The sequence below is a fragment of the Dreissena polymorpha genome, chromosome 5, assembly GCF_020536995.1.
Source record: "Dreissena polymorpha isolate Duluth1 chromosome 5, UMN_Dpol_1.0, whole genome shotgun sequence".
Taxonomy (NCBI): domain Eukaryota; kingdom Metazoa; phylum Mollusca; class Bivalvia; order Myida; family Dreissenidae; genus Dreissena; species Dreissena polymorpha.
In genome coordinates, this window is record NC_068359.1 from 54,021,944 (window position 1) to 54,041,936 (window position 19,993).

Consider the following 19,993-nt stretch of genomic DNA (forward strand, 5'->3'; position numbering starts at 1 on the left):
AACGATACTTTACGCACATGCATTTGGTCCAGTTTTCCCAGAACGAGGCTCAAATGTATTCAATATTGAATGAGTCGCGTTCTGAGAAAACTGGGCATAATGCATGTTCGTAAAGTGTCGTCCCAGATTAGAATGTGCAGTCCGAACAGGCTAATCAGGGACGACATTTTCCGCCTTAATTGGATTTTTGCTAGGAAGAGACTTCATGTAAACGAAAAATGTCATTAAAGCGGAAACTGTCATCCCTGATTAGCCTGTGTGGATTGCACAGGCTAATTTGGGACGACACTTTACGCACATGGATTATGCCCAGTGTTGAATGTACTCTTTTGCAGGTTGAACTTACTCGAGACAATTTCTTCGAAAACCTGAGGATAATGCGGCGTCATGCGGGCCTCACGCAACTGGCGGAACTTAGGGAGCCGAGCTATGAAAAGTATGTGATCTGACAAAATGGGGCTTACTGCATGTGCGTTAAGTGTCGTCCCAGATTAGCCTGTGCAGTCCGCACATGTTTATCAGGAACGGCACTTTCCGCCTAGATAGGATTTTTGTAGAATGGACTTCCTTTCACGAAAATTTTATTAAAAGGGAAGTGTTTTTAAACGATTAGCCTGCGTGGATTGCACAGGCTATTCTGGGACGAAATTTAACGTACATGCAGTGCGCCACATTTCCCTTCAGCTCGACTAAAATTAATGTCTGTTTTGATGTCTGTTTTTGGTTTTACTCATATTCACTTATTTGTTGAAATTTCGAATTTGATTGTTTAACATTTATTTATTATTTATATCCAATAGTGAGTACGTTTTGGAATCTTTACATAGTGAACAAGCTCTCTAGTTATCCAAAATTGTCGATTTGAATGGCATTGACTAATCTCAAAACTCAGTGACTTTATTTAATATTAACGCTAAAGCATTCATTTTGTTTAGACGTGGACTGTATGTTATAAAAAGAAAACAGTATATTTTACAAACAATATCCAATAATAACAATAAGTGTTCGGCATTAACTCCGCTCCGACGGTAAGTAACGTCGGTTCAATCTAAAACATTGTTTTACACTCGAAGGTTTACGGTGGTCACAAAGGTCACACGCTATATACAAAAGTCACAATACATATCCAAATAGTCTTATTGTGTAACCATACTTGCATATCAGTCAATTGTCTTCAGGTACTACTTCTAGATAAAAACTATTTAAAACTTCCATAATAATAGGCTTGTTCCCAGATCTTTATGTCTATGCAAACATAACATTATTTGAGAATGTTGCGATTTTCGGCGCTTATTTTATTTTGGGAAACGAAGTAAAACCTATTTCAGGTGGCCGGAAAGACCTGCAATAGTGAACGCATATTACCACAGTGGACTGAACGCTATAGGTAAGGTTTGATATTACAGGTACATTGTGGACTAGGTAAGGTTTGATATTGGTACATTGTGGACTTTTATATTGGTACATTGTGGACTTTTATATTGGTACATTGTGGACTTTTATATTGGTACATTGTGGACTTTTAAAATTACAGCTGTAGTTTTTTTTCTCAAGAATTTGAAATACTATATTTTATGATATTTTGTATCATCCCTTCATGATATTATGCCTCAATATGTTTTTATATACATTGTAAATGCATGCATATTAATAGGTTAATTCCAGTTACCTGGAATATTTATGCATCAAACTTTTATTTCTGATTGAAAGTTTGGCACTTTTTACAAAAAAAGAGTGTACCCTTGCTTTATCGCATGACATCGAAACGGTGCATCAATTGCGTTTAGATTATTGGTGGTGCACTTTAACAAACCACGATACTTCAGCAATTCGTTAAAGACATATAATTATGTGTCAACATAACGTAATCCTATCATACGACAAATATAATTATGATTGCGAGTGCATATTTAAAAAAAGATGCTAAAGGAAAATGTCCTAGATTAGCCTATGAAGTCCGAACAGAATAATCGAGACCGATTCTTTCCGCATGGGCTGCATTTTTGCTCAGAAGAGATTTTATTTGAACGAAATATTCTATAAAGCAAACACATCGTCTGTGCCAAGCTTATATGGACTTCACAGTCCTATCTGGGACGAGGCAATACGCACATGCATTACGTCCCGTTTTCCCAAAGCGAGGCTTTATTTATGTAATTAGTTCTAATACGCTTGCGTGATTTACATGTATAGATGATGAGCGATGTAAGATATGAAGAAGAACAAATATAAATCTTTATTATCCCCCACCAGAGGTGGAGGGATATTGTTTTGGCGTTGTCCGTCCGTCCGTCCGGCCGTCCGTCCGTCCGTCCGGCACTTTTGTGTCCGGAGCCATATCTTGGAAGTGCTTTGGCGGATTTCATTGAAACTTGTTATGAGCATATATATGCATAAGAGGATGATGCACGCCAAATGGCATTGTACACCATCTGTTAAAAACAGAGTTATGGCCCTTTGTATCTTGAAAAAATGCTATTTACTATAGGCTCTTTTGTGTCCAGAGCCATATCTTGGAAGTGCTTTGGCGGATTTCATTGAAACTCGGTATGAGTATATATATGCATAAGAGGATGATGCACGCCAAATGGCATTGTACACCATCTGTTAAAAACAGAGTTATGGCCCTTTGTATCTTGAAAAAATGCTTTTTACTATAGGCACTTTTGTGTCTTGAGCCATATCTTGACGGTGCTTTGGCGGATTTCATTGAAACTTGGTATGAGTATATATATGCATAAGAGGATGATGCACGCCAAATGGCATTGTATACCATCTGTTCAAAACAGAGTTATGGCCCTTTGTATCTTGAAAAAAAGCGTTTTACTATAGGCACTTTTGTGTCCGGAGCCATATCTTGGAAGTGCTTTGGCGGATTTCATTGAAACTTGGTATGAGTATATATCCCCCGCCAGAGGCGGAGGGATATTGTTTTGGCGCTGTCCGTCCGGCTGTCCGTCCGTCCGTCACTTTTGTTTCCGGAGCCATATCTTGGAAGTGCTTTTGCGGATTTCATTGAAACTTGGTATGAGTATATATATAGATAATAGGATGATGCACGCCAAACGGCATTGCACACCATCTGATAATAACAGAGTTATGGCCTTTTGTATCTTCAAAAAATGCTTTTTTTAGTGTCAAATATAACACTTTTGTGTCCAGAAGTATATAGGCGGGGGATATCAATTCAACGAATTAGCTTGTTAAAAATAAAATATAGTTTAAGTTAGAAACGTTACTGAAGTGATTACAAATTGCCATGTATTTATTGGTATCTTTTGTTGCAGTGTTTCCCGCCGGTATATTACAAAGTCCTTATTACGATTTTAATTACCCAGCGTAAGTACAAGTTCAGTATTTGAGCAGCCCGTTGGTGCTGTATTCATGTGCATACAGTGATGTCCTAGATAAGCCTGTGCATTCCGCACAGTTTAATCATTGGAGACGCTTTCCGCTTGCTGGTAGAGAGAGAGAGAGAGAGAGAGAGAGAGAGAGAGAGAGAGAGAGAGAGAGAGAGAGAGAGAGAGAGAGAGAGAGAGAGAGAGAGAGAGAGAGAGAGAGAGAGAGAGAGAGAGAGAGAGAGAGAGAGAGAGAGAGAGAGAGAGAGAGTGAGAGAGAGAGAGAGAAATTATATATTGCTGTTTGCTAGAAGTTTAACGTCCATAGAATTACGTTAACATTTAACTATATCTGTCGCACGTAAACATGCAATTTATTCATCACGCTGCGTATAATCTTGGATTTTAATTACTTTGATACTTTTTAGATTAAATGATAGCATATATTTAAATGTGCCAAGCTAACAGTGGTCACATGTTAAACGTCTCGTTCTGTTTGCTTAACATTTCATATTTACATATTGCGTGTTCATTCTTAACCAGTGATGTTATCATTATTTTACTATTACTATTTAAGGTCTATAAACTTCGGAGGAATAGGACTGGTTATTGGCCACGAGATAACACACGGCTACGATACCTCTGGTAACTTACAAAATGTATAAATATTGTTTGTTAATGGCAGTTTCATCCTTCCTACTCAATCAACCAATTGCAATCAAACGTATCTTGTGTTTTGGTACCTTTTTGAGAGAAAATATTTAACAGTTTGGCTGTCCGGCTATCTTAACCCATTTATGCCTAATGGACACTCCCATCCTTCAAAATTGGATCAATTTATTTACAAAATTAGGGATGTTTCGTATATTTATTTCTATATTTAGAATATTACTTACTGAAATTCCTTTAAGCAAACAGCGTAGACCCAGATGAGACGCCGCATTATGCGGCGTCTCATCTGGGTCTACGCTGTTTGCAAAGTCCTTTTTTCAGGACGCTAGGCATAAATGGGTTAAGCTAGGGTATTACATACCTGGGAAAGGTTGGACCATTGTCAAATGGTATCCCAATGTTAGCTTGATCTGACGATCGATTAAAGTCGACAGGATGTAAAAATAAAAATTCAATATTTTATAACTTAATAATTGAATCTCTGTTTGGACATTTAGCAAATTCATTTCTTTAGTTTGTAGCGAGTGACCACGCTAACATTCTCAGTTTTACTCGATTGTATAATAAACGTAGACGATTATGTCGGTAAGAACCAGAACGTGATGTATTTAAATATACCGTATATACAGATGATTACCTTAGCAACACTAGTATAAAATGGATTGAACCCGTAACCTCCGAGACGAAAGGCGAACAGTATACCCATTAATCAATGACATCGCTTAACACTGCAGTTTTATTGTAGGGTTGAGCGTTCTCAATAGCATCTGTTCGCTTTTAACCCATTTATGCCTAGTGGACTCTCCCATCCTTCTAAATTGGATCAATTTATTTCCAAAATTAGGGATGTCTAGTATATTTATTTCTATATTTAGAATAATACTTACTGAAATTCCTTTAAGCATCATGCGGCGTCTCATCTGGGTCTACGCTGTTTGCAAAGTCCTTTTTTCAGGACGCTAGGCATAAATGGGTTAATAAGGTTCATGTGTGTTTTTTATCGCCGCACTTAGGGACTCTTCATGCAATTTAACAACACCGTAGTCACAGATAAGCCATTGAGAAGCCCTGTCAACCGACAATCATTAAATGAATTTAGCAAGAGTACCCATTTTGATGAAAAGTTGACTCTTATTTATTCCAACGAAACAATTGGGTTGTCAGACATTATTGTCATAATTTGTTTACTCAAAGCATCTTGGTGTGTATGTAAATAATGCGTTAGAACAAAGTGTTTTTTCTCGATAGACTCTATCAAGTCCAGTGGCAACTCTTAGTATTTCTTGTACAGACACTACGCAGTCAACTCTTACCAAATCCTATGGACTGCGCTCCGTACATATTTGGTTAATTGCACGTGCGTAAAGTGACTTCTAAGATTAGCCTGTGCAGTCCGCACAGGCTAATCAGGGACGACACTTTCCGCTTTTACGATATTTTTCGCTTAAAGTAAGTCTCTTCTTAGCAAAAATCCAGTTTGGGTGGAAAGTGTCGTGCTTGATTAGCCTGTACAGACTGCAAGGCAGAAAGTGTCGTGCTTGATGAGCCTGTACAGACTGCAAGACGGAAAGTGTCGTGCTTGATTAGCCTGTGCAGACTGCAAGGCAGAAAGTGTCGTGCTTGATTAGCCTGTACAGACTGCAAGGCGGAAAGTGTCGTGCTTGATGAGCCTGTACAGACTGCAAGACGGAAAGTGTCGTGCTTGATTAGCCTGTGCAGACTGCAAGGCAGAAAGTGTCGTGCTTGATTAGCCTGTACAGACTGCAAGGCGGAAAGTGTCGTGCTTGATGAGCCTGTACAGACTGCAAGACGGAAAGTGTCGTGCTTGATTAGCCTGTGCAGACTGCAAGGCGGAAAGTGTGTGCTTGATTAGCCTGCGCAGACTGCAAGGCGGAAAGTGTCGTGCTTGATTAGCCTGTGCAGACTGCAAGGCGGAAAGTGTCGTGCTTGATTAGCCTGTACAGACTGCAAGACGGAAAGTGTCGTGCTTGATTAGCCTGTACAGACTGCAAGGCGGAAAGTGTCGTGCTTGATTAGCCTGTGCAGACTGCAAGGCGGAAAGTGTCGTGCTTGATTAGCCTGTACAGACTGCAAGGCGGAAAGTGTCGTGCTTGATTAGCCTGTGCAGACTGCAAGGCGGAAAGTGTCGTGCTTGATTAGCCTGTGCAGACTGCAAGGCGGAAAGTGTCGTGCTTGATTAGCCTGTGCAGACTGCAAGGCGGAAAGTGTCGTGCTTGATTAGCCTGTACAGACTGCAAGGCGGAAAGTGTCGTGCTTGATTAGCCTGTACAGACTGCAAGGCGGAAAGTGTCGTGCTTGATTAGCCTGTACAGACTGCAAGGCGGAAAGTGTCGTGCTTGATTAGCCTGTACAGACTGCAAGGCGGAAAGTGTCGTGCTTGATTAGCCTGTACAGACTGCAAGGCGGAAAGTGTCGTGCTTGATTAGCCTGCGCAGACTGCAAGGCGGAAAGTGTCGTGCTTGATTAGCCTGTACAGACTGCAAGGCGGAAAGTGTCGTGCTTGATTAGCCTGTACAGACTGCAAGGCGGAAAGTGTCGTGCTTGATTAGCCTGTACAGACTGCAAGGCGGAAAGTGTCGTGCTTGATTAGCCTGTGCAGACTGCAAGGCGGAAAGTGTCGTGCTTGATTAGCCTGTACAGACTGCAAGGCGGAAAGTGTCGTGCTTGATTAGCCTGTGCAGACTGCAAGGCGGAAAGTGTCGTGCTTGATTAGCCTGTACAGACTGCAAGGCGGAAAGTGTCGTGCTTGATTAGCCTGTACAGACTGCAAGGCGGAAAGTGTCGTGCTTGATTAGCCTGCGCAGACTGCAAGGCGGAAAGTGTCGTGCTTGATTAGCCTGTACAGACTGCAAGGCGGAAAGTGTCGTGCTTGATTAGCCTGTACAGACTGCAAGGCGGAAAGTGTCGTGCTTGATTAGCCTGTACAGACTGCAAGACGGAAAGTGTCGTGCTTGATTAGCCTGTACAGACTGCAAGGCGGAAAGTGTCGTGCTTGATTAGCCTGTACAGACTGCAAGGCGGAAAGTGTCGTGCTTGATTAGCCTGTACAGACTGCAAGGCGGAAAGTGTCGTGCTTGATTAGCCTGTGCAGACTGCAAGGCGGAAAGTGTCGTGCTTGATTAGCCTGTGCAGACTGCAAGGCGGAAAGTGTCGTGCTTGATTAGCCTGTGCAGACTGCAAGGCGGAAAGTGTCGTGCTTGATTAGCCTGTGCAGACTGCAAGGCGGAAAGTGTCGTGCTTGATTAGCCTGTGAAAACTGCAAGGCGGAAAGTGTCGTGCTTGATTAGCCTGTGCAGACTGCAAGGCGAAAAGTGTCGTGCTTGATTAGCCTGTGCAGACTGCAAGGCGGAAAGTGTCGTGCTTGATTAGCCTGTGCAGACTGCAAGGCGGAAAGTGTCGTGCTTGATTAGCCTGTGCAGACTGCAAGGCGGAAAGTGTCGTGCTTGATTAGCCTGTGCAGACTGCAAGGCGGAAAGTGTCGTGCTTGATTAGCCTGTGCAGACTGCAAGGCGGAAAGTGTCGTGCTTGATTAGCCTGTGCAGACTGCAAGGCGGAAAGTGTCGTGCTTGATTAGCCTGTACAGACTGCAAGGCGGAAAGTGTCGTGCTTGATTAGCCTGTGCAGACTGCAAGGCGGAAAGTGTCGTGCTTGATTAGCCTGTGCAGACTGCAAGGCGGAAAGTGTCGTGCTTGATTAGCCTGTACAGACTGCAAGGCGGAAAGTGTCGTGCTTGATTAGCCTGTACAGACTGCAAGGCGGAAAGTGTCGTGCTTGATTAGCCTGTGCAGACTGCAAGGCGGAAAGTGTCGTGCTTGATTAGCCTGTACAGACTGCAAGGCGGAAAGTGTCGTGCTTGATTAGCCTGTGCAGACTGCAAGGCGGAAAGTGTCGTGCTTGATTAGCCTGTACAGACTGCAAGGCGGAAAGTGTCGTGCTTGATGAGCCTGTACAGACTGCAAGGCGGAAAGTGTCGTGCTTGATTAGCCTGTACAGACTGCAAGGCGGAAAGTGTCGTGCTTGATTAGCCTGCGCGGACTACAAGGCGGAAAGTGTCGTGCTTGATGAGCCTGTACAGACTGCAAGGCGGAAAGTGTCATGCTTGATTAGCCTGTGCAGACTGCAAGGCGGAAAGTGTCGTGCTTGATTAGCCTGTACAGACTGCAAGGCGGAAAGTGTCGTGCTTGATTAGCCTGCGCAGACTGCAAGGCGGAAAGTGTCGTGCTTGATTAGCCTGCGCAGACTGCAAGGCGGAAAGTGTCGTGCTTGATTAGCCTGTGCAGACTGCAAGGCGGAAAGTGTCGTGCTTGATTAGCCTGCGCAGACTGCAAGGCGGAAAGTGTCGTGCTTGATTAGCCTGTACAGACTGCAAAGCGGAAAGTGTCGTTCTTGATTAGCCTGCGCGGACTACAAGGCGGAAAGTGTCGTGCTTGATTAGCCTGTACAGACTGCAAAGCGGAAAGTGTCGTTCTTGATTAGCCTGCGCGGACTACAAGGCGGAAAGTGTCGTGCTTGATTAGCCTGTACAGACTGCAAGGCGGAAAGTGTCGTGCTTGATTAGCCTGTGCAGACTGCAAGGCGGAAAGTGTCGTGCTTGATTAGCCTGTACAGACTGCAAGGCGGAAAGTGTCGTGCTTGATTAGCCTGTGCAGACTGCAAGGCGGAAAGTGTCGTGCTTGATTAGCCTGTACAGACTGCAAGGCGGAAAGTGTCGTGCTTGATTAGTCTGTACAGACTGCAAGGCGGAAAGTGTCGTGCTTGATTAGCCTGTACAGACTGCAAGGCGGAAAGTGTCGTGCTTGATTAGTCTGTGCAGACTGCAAGGCGGAAAATGTCGTGCTTGATTAGCCTGTGCAGACTGCAAGGCGGAAAGTGTCGTGCTTGATTAGCCTGTACAGACTGCAAGGCGGAAAGTGTCGTGCTTGATTAGCCTGTGCAGACTGCAAGGCGGAAAGTGTCGTGCTTGATTAGCCTGTACAGACTGCAAGGCGGAAAGTGTCGTGCTTGATTAGCCTGTGCAGACTGCAAGGCGGAAAGTGTCGTGCTTGATTAGCCTGTGCAGACTGCAAGGCGGAAAGTGTCGTGCTTGATTAGCCTGTACAGACTGCAAGGCGGAAAGTGTCGTGCTTGATTAGTCTGTACAGACTGCAAGGCGGAAAGTGTCGTGCTTGATTAGCCTGTACAGACTGCAAGGCGGAAAGTGTCGTGCTTGATTAGTCTGTACAGACTGCAAGGTGGAAAGTGTCGTGCTTGATTAGCCTGTACAGACTGCAAGGTGGAAAGTGTCGTGCTTGATTAGCCTGTACAGACTGCAAGGCGGAAAGTGTCGTGCTTGATTAGCCTGTACAGACTGCAAGGCGGAAAGTGTCGTGCTTGATGAGCCTGTACAGACTGCAAGGTGGAAAGTGTCGTGCTTGATTAGCCTGTACAGACTGCAAGGTGGAAAGTGTCGTGCTTGATTAGTCTGTGCAGACTGCAAGGCGGAAAGTGTCGTGCTTGATTAGCCTGTGCAGACTGCCAGGCGGAAAGTGTCGTGCTTGCAGGGCTCGAAATTAACACTCGCACACTCGCAAAATGCGAGTAAAAAATACCGAATGCGAGTCAAGTTTTAAGCCCCTAGTATTTTTTTGCAAGTAAATAGTGAAAAGAAATGAGTAGGTATAATGCTGCTCGACACATGATCACTAAATCTTAGGTCAATTTATAGAACGCCCAAGAACCCTTATGCGTAAGCGCGCACCTTGTATGTAGACTGGTATATACAGACACGCGGATGGTATTGGTACAAAGGAAGTGAAACAGTCGACTATTCACACATGTTCATTGAAGCGAAAAATAACTTGTCACTTTATTCCCACAGACGGAAATAACACAAAATATACATAATACAAAAGATAAAGCAAAGTTAACCGTTTAGTTAGAAAAAACAGATTTTAAATCCTTCTATGAAAACAGTGAATTAGTGGAAAAAATAACTTAAAATAAGACTAAAACTTGTTATAGATGAAGATGGTCAATCAACCTAATGTGGGCCCTTGTGGTACAAGGAACTGATATCTTTGTATGGTTTCAGAAATAAAATGTGTATACATGTTAAGTACTTTTATTTTGTTTAAATAGAACTAAACTAAAAACCAAGGGTTTTTTATGTTACCATCAAAATTTGCGAGAATGTTTTTGTTTTGCGAGTTGGTAATAAAGCTGCTCGCAATTTTTTGCAAGTAGAAAAAAAAGTTAAATTCGAGCCCTGGCTTGATGAGCCTGCGCAGACTGCAAGGCGGAAAGTGTGTGCTTGATTAGCCTGCGCAGACTGCAAGGCGGAAAGTGTCGTGCTTGATGAGCCTGTGCAGACTGCAAGGCGGAAAGTGTCGTGCTTGATTAGCCTGTACAGACTGCAAGGCGGAAAGTGTCGTGCTTGATTAGCCTGTACAGACTGCAAGGCGGAAAGTGTCGTGCTTGATTAGCCTGTACAGACTGCAAGACGGAAAGTGTCGTGCTTGATTAGCCTGTACAGACTGCAAGGCGGAAAGTGTCGTGCTTGATTAGCCTGTGCAGACTGCAATGCGGAAAGTGTCGTGCTTGATTAGCCTGTACAGACTGCAAGACGGAAAGTGTCGTGCTTGATGAGCCTGCGCTGACTGCAAGGCGGAAAGTGTCGTGCTTGATGAGCCTGCGCGGACTACAAAGGCTAATCTAGGGCGCCAGTTTACGCCCATACATGAAACCCCCGTTTTCACAGAGCACGGCTAATATATAAAAGGCCGATCCCGATAAGTTTTTTTTTAAGCTCACCTGAGCACAACGTGGTCATGGTGAGCTTTTGGGATCGCCTTTTGTCCGTCGTCCGTGCGTCGTTCGTCGTCAACATTTTGCCTTGTGAACACTCTAGAGGCCACATTTCTTGTCCGATCTTCATGAAACTTTGTCAGAACAATTGTCCCAATGATACCTCGACTAAGTTCGAAACTGGGTCATGTTGGGTCAAAAACTAGGTCACTAGGAAAAAAAAGAAAAAAACTTGTGAACACTGTAGAAGTCACATTTGATGCCCAATCTTCATGTAACTTTGTCAAAAGTTTGTCTATGTGATATGTTGGTGGAGTTCAAAAATGGTTCCGGTCAGTTGAAAAACACGGCTGCCAGGGGGAGGCGGGGCAGTATTCCTTATATGGCTATAGAGAAACCTTGTGAACACTCTAAGAGTCAAAATTTTGCCCAGTCATCATGAAACTTAGTGAAAACATTGGTTTCATTAATCTCTTGGACGAGTTTGGAAATGGTCCAGATAGTGAAAATATGTGAAGACTCTAGAAGTCACATTTTTGTTTCAATCTTAATGAAATTCGGTCAGAACATTTGTTTCCTGGATATGATGGTAAAGTTTGAAAATGGTTCTGATCGGTAAAAAAAACATGGCCGCCAGGAAGGGGGTGTTCTTTTTCCTTATATTTGTATAGTAAAAAAAGCTTGTGAACACTTAAGAAGTCATTTTTTTTTGTCCAATCATCATGAAACTTGGTCAAAACAATGGTTTTATGAATATCTTGTTATGATATCTAGGCCGAGTTCCTTAAGGTGGCGGTCTGTTGAAAAAAATGGCTTTAAAATTAAATGGCTACTTATAGTGTAACCTTGTTTACACTCTACTATGAAATTACCGATGTACACGTTGAATGAAATTTATGCCATTTATGATATTCATGATCTCCATGCAGTCATGTGAATATTAATTCTGCCGATAAGATATACAGTTAAATTGCCAAAATTGTATTTATTTATTTTTGTACCTTTTTGAAGAGAATAATCTCATGTTTATGATTGGTTGGGGATGAAGTGCAACAAACATATTTTTGCCATCTAAAAACCCTTTATTAAATAATCTCAAAATTTTAAGTAGTAATATTGATTTCACAGAAAACTACTTAGGGGAGAAAAAACTGTATATAACAGTTTAGCGTCAGGCCCCAAATTCCTGTGCTGGCCACTTTTCACACATTTTGTTGCATGCAATTTAATGACCGCAGACCAATGAAATAACCATTAGCCACAGCAGGTACCTTATTATCTCTGACAGTTGCTTGATGCCTAACCCCTTGTTTACAGCCCTTTGCAGTGAACAGCATGTAACAGCAATTGCTATACAGTGGTATCAATATAGAGATAAACACATAAATACATCTGTCTGGCATTTATTTTCATATAAAAATCAGCATGCTGACTGCATAAAAAGAACAAATTACAACATTGAAGCAAGCTCTTGAAATAGCAAAATTATGTTCATGTACTTATATATTTCCAAGAAAAGTTTATAAATTATATATAAATTAAATGGGCTTGATATTTGATATTTCTTAGCTTTAAGTACAGTGATGCCTGATTGTAGTTGATCAATATGGCTATTATTTAACTAATAACTATCACAAAGTCTCAGTGTATATTATAAATATCAAGAAGAAAAAGTAAAGAAATGTACGTAAAAATATCCGTTACAGCTTAGGCAACAACTGTTGTCAAAATTCAATTATATTGATCAATAAAAAATAGATTGAAATATTCTTCAACTTTAATGTTAAACATTGACAAAAAACTATCGTGTCTACATGTACACATATCATATCACAGATATACTTTGTTCAAGAATTGAAGAGATAGAGAAGATGTACTTAAAACCAACTCTTTGCGATACTAATGATATTAAATGCAGCTTGTATTTGAGAATAAATTTCACAATTAAAATGCATTTTAGTTTTGCATTGGTTGTAAAAAAAGAGTAGATGCGTGAAGGAATTGTTTACAAACAACACTTACAAATGTGAATAATTAACAAAAATTAACTCTTAAATTAAGTATGAAATTTCACTTTAAATCATAAATACAGATTGATATACAAAAGTCATATAGGCCTACATGGATGGTATGTGAAATACAGTATTGTGTGAAAGTCAGAAATACCATCATTCTATTTAATTGTATATACAGATGTCATGTATGATATGTGAAATGCAGTATTACTTGAAAATCAGAGTATAATTGTTCTAAATAACTTTGAATGCAAAAACAGTGAAAACGTATTTTAATAATTGAGCACACTATATCTGTACCACCGCCTGTCTGCTCAGCACTCGTCCCCTTTTGAAGATTTTACACTAAATAATCGAACTATAAAGCGCAAGTTAAGTATGTACGCCCGTCTGTATGAAGTTCTTTATTATTTGGAACTCCACCTTCCCAGAATAGTTTAGTTCCTTTGGGTCTCAGGTGAGCGCGTTAGTGCCCTTGGCCCTCTTGTTTTCTAACAATGATATCCTTTAAAATTGATTTCTACAATGTACAAAGTGTTTTTATAAGTATTATTGTATTAACCCATTTATGCCTAGCGTCTAGAAAAAAGGCCTTGGCAAACAGTGTAGACCCAGATGAGACCAATTGATCCAATTTAGAAAGATGGGAGAGTCCACTAGGCATAAATGGATTAGGGCTATAGCAATCAGGTGTAGTGATGCAGGTCTATGTTTCCACATTTTAGGTCGAGCATTCGACGCCCGAGGACTCCTTGACAACTGGTGGAGTAACTATTCCAGTGACAACTACTTGAAGCGCTCTCAATGCGTCATCAATCACTACAGCGAGTTTCAGGTCCCCAACATCAACATGAATGTAAGATAGCTATTGGTGAAATATTAGATTTAACCCATTTATGCCTAGCGCCTAGACAAAAGGCATTGGCAAACACCGTAGACCCAGATAAGACGCCACATGATGCGGCGTCTCATCAGGGTCTGCGTTGTGAGCTTTAAGGGCTTTCTGTAAGAAATATTCTAAATATAGAACTCTAGCACTCTCCCATCCTTCTAAATTTGATAAATTGATTTCCAAAATAAAGGATGTCTAGTATATTTCTTTCTTTATTTAGAATATTGTTTTACAGAAACACCTTTAAGCAAAGAGCGCAGACCCTGATGAGATGCCGCATCATGTGGCGTCTCATCTGTGTCTACGCTGTTTGCAAATGCCTTTTTTCTAGACTCAAGGCATAAATGGTTTAACCATTTGTATTCCTGTTAAAGCCAGTTGTCATTTCAGTTTGTGTTGCTTGACATAAGTCTTTATTTAGAATTTAAGTCAAGTGTCATTGAATCGGTCCAAAACACGATTAAAACTAACGTCACGTGTATTGGTTACCGTCCCGTTTTATACGAAGGCAGTTGTGCATTTGCTTCTATTTCAGATAAATGGCAATATGACTTTAAGTGAAAATATCGCTGATATAGGAGGAATAAAGCAGAGTTTTATGGTGAGTTTATGCGCATGCTAGGAAGATTATAGCCCTGTTAACGTAAGTAAAATGTAATACTCGTTTTTCATTTGCCGTGCAAAGTTGCGTGGTTATATATATATACTATATATATATACTGCACGAACAATGCAATCAAGGCTTATATCAAATAGCGCAGTGTATCTAGGTTAATCGTGTTATTAACCCATTTATGCCTAGCGTCTAGAAAAAAGGCCTTGGCAAACAGCGTAGACCCAGATGAGACGCCGCATGATGCGGCGTCTCATCAGGGTCTGTGCTGCTTGCTTAAAAGGAATTTCTTTAAGAAATATTCTAAGAATAGAAATAAATATACTAGACATCCCTAATTTTGGGAATAATTTGATCCAATTTAGAAGGATGGGAGAATCCACTAGGCATACATGGGTTAAATACTCTGTTGGGGTATAGATGACATCGTTTTTCTGCTTCCTGACCCCGCATATTGTGATAGGGTTAGTTAAGGGTTTCTTTGGCAAATGCTACGCATTCGACCAGATTCAGAGACTTTATAGATTCCGTAATAAGTGCAATATAAACCTGTCTGTTATACAAGCATATCCAGTGTAGATTCGACACATTTCGGCATCGTTAACACATTTATGCCTAGCGTCTAGAAAAAAGCCCTTGGCAAACAGCGTAGACGCAGATGAGACGCCGCATGATGCGGCGTTTCATCTGGGTCTGCGCTGTTTGCTTAAAGGAATTTTTGTAAGAAATATTCTAAATGTAGGAATAAATATACTAGACATCCCTACTTTTGGAAATAAATTGATCCAATTTAGAAGGATGGGAGAGCCCGCTAGGCATAAATCAAGTCGTTTTCTTCCGTGTATTTACAAAAAAATATAAATGAGCAGTATTTGTGTACTGATTTACAAATGTGTGCATGTTACGACTTGCATGCAATTTATAAATCGAAAGAAGCGGAACTGCATATTGACATTGATATCTCTGTTGACAATAATGCTTCCCCTAATACACACACAATTTACTGTTTATCGTTAGGTTATCTTATACATTGTACTTTCAGGCGTACAAGCTATGGCTTAATGAACACGGGAACCAAGATGTGAGACTTCCGGGCTTGACAAAGTTTACACATGAGCAGCTTTTCTTTGTTAACACCGCGCAAGTATGTTGGATGTGTCAAACATGCGTGTTTATTCCTGTTGGTTTGTACACTTTAGGGGCTTAAACCCCTGAATGCTTGTTCACAATACATTTGTTTTGAACAAGTCCGATAATAGTATTGATGCTGTATATTTAGCGCAAGTAACTTGTATAATGCGGTTTTGCTATTTGAAAATAATAAACTAATTACACGCATAACAAACCTGATACATTTCATTTTGAAAGTATTCGAGTCCATATCGTTACAATCTTTTAATAATGTGTTATACAATTGGTGAAGTAAAAACGTGTTTACTGAACTTGCATTTTTCTGGTAGAAAACATCACCATAAAGGCTTGACTACTGACAGCACGTTTGAAATTGTTAGCAATGCCATTATTTATTATGGTTGATTTCAGCTGTGGTGTTCCAAGTTCACAGACGAGGCGGCTAGAAGGAGCGTCCTGACCAGTGTTCACAGCCTTCCTATATTCAGGTGAATGTAAATGAGTCGAGGGTAAAGAGTCGTCCCAGATTAGCCAGTGCAGTCTTATATGCTAATCAGGGACGACACTTTCTCTTTTAATATTTTTCACTTGAGGAAAGTCTCTTCTTAGCAAAAATCAAGTTCAGAAGGAAAGTGTAATTCCTCATTAGCCTGTGCGGACTGCACAGGCTCATCTGGGATGACACTTTACGCACATGTATTAAACCCATTTTTCACAGAGCGCAGCACAAATTCCTTGTATAACCAAGACACACTTTTTAATGCACCATTGTTAGTTTGCTACATACAACTCGTTGTCGTCCTTAGAGTATGATTTAAGTCACGTGTAAAGAACCCTTGGTCATATTAATGGGAAGAGTAAAGCCATGCGCGAACAGCTATTTGTTGTTCTTATGCGAACGCAACACAGATATATTGTTTTAAGGCCTTTCCGCGTTTTAGCAAATTTACAAAATAAGAAAAAATAATTTCAGATTCGCTTATTTTCGTTGTAATGACGGTATTTGAGAGGAAACAATAATACTGATCATTTACCATGCTCTGAAATATCCATTATATGCATCTTTTGACCATTTAAAAACCTGAAAATTATAATCGTTGCAACGCCAAACGATTGGGTAATTTGGGGAGTTCTGTTGTTATCGTTATATAATGTGATACTACAAGTATTGCTTATGTGAAGTATAAAGTACATCGCTCATTGCATGAGCCCGCATGGCTGAGTGGTCTAAGCGATAGACTTTTACTCCAGGCGCCAGTGGTTCGAGCCCAGTTGAGGGTCTCTTTTTTCTGTCTCTATTTTTATTCTTGCTGTTTTAATGGAGCGTTTTAGACCCAATGTTTAAATGTATCAACATAAAGCATTTAATGACAAACTTCAATACATGCCAAAATCTGTGAAAAGGCCCCTTTAGATGGGTTTAAATTAGACACCTATTGATTGGAAAGTTGAAGTCCATACACATTACGTTTGAAATATACGGCAATTTATAAGTCTTATACAACATGGCGCTGGTTTGTTGATTGCTGAACCTAATTTTAGTATCGCAATAATACATTGAACGAGCATAAAATATAGCAAACGTTCATTATAAGAGTTGAACAGTAAAGCATTTAGTAAAAAGGAAATGTGCTTGCTTTCAGATTAATACTGTACAAGATGTTCTCAGAAAAGTGGTAAAAATAACACACTCTTACTCAACCATGTGCTCGTGAAAATATAAATTGTCTAATTTTAATGTGGACAATATTTAATACCACGAACGAAAATAAAAACCCTGTATATGTCAGCCAATAAACAAGGAAACGAAACCATTATTCCGTTTCTTACAAAATTGACACATTTTTCGCAATCGATATTAGAGCTTAAATACGCTGTGCTAACGTATTAGGTGTTTTTTTGTTGTAGTTACTGCTGTTGCTTCTTCTGATGGCACAGCTACTGTTGCTTCTACAGTATCAATACATTCATTTTGAATAGTTAATTTCTTCACTTCAGGGTGCTGGGCGAGCTTCGTAACTCGCACGAGTTCTCTGAGACGTTCCAGTGTCCAGTTGGGAGCTATATGAACCCTGACAGGGAGAAGTGCTCGCTCTGGTGATCTCGACCTTGACTTTCGACCTTTGACCTCTAGCTTACATCGTTTTGAAATGCGACATATGTTTGTGTTCAGCATGCATTTGTGTTTGTGAGTTTGTGGGTGCGAAATCTGGACGATGGATTGGGTCATGATCGACGACATTGGAATAATGAACAGAATAAAAGACTATCTCGAATGGTATTGAATACAATACTCACAAGTGTTTGCGTTAATAAGTACTTTAATGTCGAAATTTGTGTATGGCACATTGTGCGATTAATCATAAAAACTTTATGTTCGTCTGTCTGTCCTGTATGATTAAAAGTGTAAGTGAAAATGCTTTATCGGCCAATGACCAAATAGTACATGAAACATACAGACGCGAGCAGACGAGATGGTGTCTTGTGAACACAGGAGAAATGCGAGTTCTTGGATATAGAAATCTTCGTCATTTTGAATAACAGAATGTTACATGATTTGACAGAATATTTCCAAGAAATAAATGTGCCGTGCTATGTGAAAAAGGGGTTTACTGCATGTGCGCCGTGACGTAATGGATATGGTGTCCGACTAGCGATCGGGAGGTCACAGGTTCGATCCCCACTCGGGAAGCGTTCTCTAGATCTTCCCCTAAGACACCAAGTACTGGTTATAGACCCAGGAAACGGACTCGAGAGCGTCTCTATAAGCCTGAGGCTGTCGATGCAATCAAGCTAAAATAAATAGGTTTAAACTAATCAGGGACGACACTTTCCGCTGTTATGATATTTTCTTCTTAAAGAAAGTCTCTTCTTAGCAAAAATACAGTTAAGGCGGCAAGTGTCGTCCCTGATAAGCCTGTGCGCACTGCAGAGGCTAATCTGGGACGACACTGTTCTCACATGCATTAAACCCCTCGCTCACACAGCATGGTCCATATGTATTTCACCCTGAAGGGTTAATGACATGAGTTGGTTTGTAATCTTACAACGATTGATTCATGATATGTATTTTCATTCTTGCAAACGTATATTTTCAAATCGTTTTCGTCGTTTAATTCATATTTTGCAGTTCAATTGACACAATTGTTTTACTGACGGTTTTATGTCCCATTCGCGCATAGACCGTTTTGTTTTCGATAACTACTATAATAATTTTTTCAAAACAAGCCGACAAAAGTAACTTTTTCAAGTGTGTTTGAAATGATTTACAATGAATGAGAATATAACATCGGGATAACGAAAACTTGTTGAGAAAAAGTGTGTATCCTTTGTATAACAGTATTCTACACAACGTTGACGAGAATCAATACTACAAACGTTATCTGTGGGAGCGTTCTTTAGATTCTACCGAAAGACACCAAGTACTTGTTATAGGTCAAGGAAATGGACTCGAGAACGTTTCAAATAAACATGCGGCTTTCAGTGCAATCGAGCTAAAACAAATAGGTTTAACGGAAAATCAACTTTCACGATCTTTTGTTTTGGAGAATGATAAAAGGTGGAACATGATATGTAAACCCGCCTCTTATGAACTAACCTTATCCTTTTAAGGCAATGCTGTGATGTTTGAAATTCAATGGTGGTCGTGACTCTCAAAGTCAGTTTATTTAATCCATTTATGCCTAGTGGACTCTCCCATTCTTAAAATTTGATCAATTTATTCCAAAATTATGGATGTCTTGTATATTTATTTCTATATTTAGAATATTTCTTAATGAAATTCACTTAAGCGAACAGCGCAGACCATGATGAGACGCATCATGCGGCGTTTATCTTGGTCTACGCTGTTTGCTAAGGCCTTTTTTCTAGACGCTAGGCATGAATGGGTTAAATCATATCTTGGTTGTTGTGTTAATATTTTACATTTGAATCGAATGTTTTGTACAGCAATTTTGCATGCATAAAAAATATAATGCATGGAAAATTATATTGTATCATGGTAACATGTTTAAATAAGGTTACACATACACTGCTCTGTGAAAGAAGGGGTTTAATGCATTTGCAAAGTACGCACATGCTTATCAGGGACGACACTTTCCACTTTTATGATTTTTTTGTTTAAAAAAAGTTTTTTTAGCAAACATCCAGTTTAGGCGGAAAGTTTGGGACCTGATTAGCCTGTGCGAACTGCACAGGCTTATCTGGGACGAAACTTTAGGCATATGCATTACACTCCCTTTTTACAGAGCGACGCCCATATACATTTATTTGTAATATCGTGAATGTCTGGAAAAGTAACCTTTTATCTCTACCTAATTTATCAGAATTGTTCGATTAACGATACAGTGTTAGTGTAAGATTAAAACAAATTTAAGTTGAAATATGATGTAAATAAATGTAACAAATTGTAGAAAAACATGGCAATAAATTGAAAGATTTTTTAATATGTTACTTCTTATTTTCGACATACATCACATAAATAATTTCATTTCAAAATGCTAAACTTACTCTCTACCTCATCAACGTT

The 19,993-nt window shown here is 40.2% G+C and overlaps 1 protein-coding gene across 1 annotated transcript in view; it reads left to right on the forward strand.

Moving 5' to 3' along the window:
* Positions 1–17,851, forward strand: part of LOC127831229 (neprilysin-1-like) — a 64,227-nt gene extending 46,376 nt beyond the window's left edge. Inside the window, exons 11-19 of the mRNA XM_052356215.1 lie at positions 336–436; positions 1,329–1,387; positions 3,288–3,339; positions 3,916–3,983; positions 13,555–13,685; positions 14,257–14,322; positions 15,377–15,478; positions 15,877–15,953; positions 17,464–17,851. Of these exons, the coding sequence (XP_052212175.1) occupies positions 336–436; positions 1,329–1,387; positions 3,288–3,339; positions 3,916–3,983; positions 13,555–13,685; positions 14,257–14,322; positions 15,377–15,478; positions 15,877–15,953; positions 17,464–17,566 (759 nt within the window). The 3' untranslated portion in view covers positions 17,567–17,851. The remainder of the gene's footprint in view (positions 1–335; positions 437–1,328; positions 1,388–3,287; positions 3,340–3,915; positions 3,984–13,554; positions 13,686–14,256; positions 14,323–15,376; positions 15,479–15,876; positions 15,954–17,463) is intronic.
* The last annotated feature ends 2,142 nt before the right edge of the window (positions 17,852–19,993 follow it).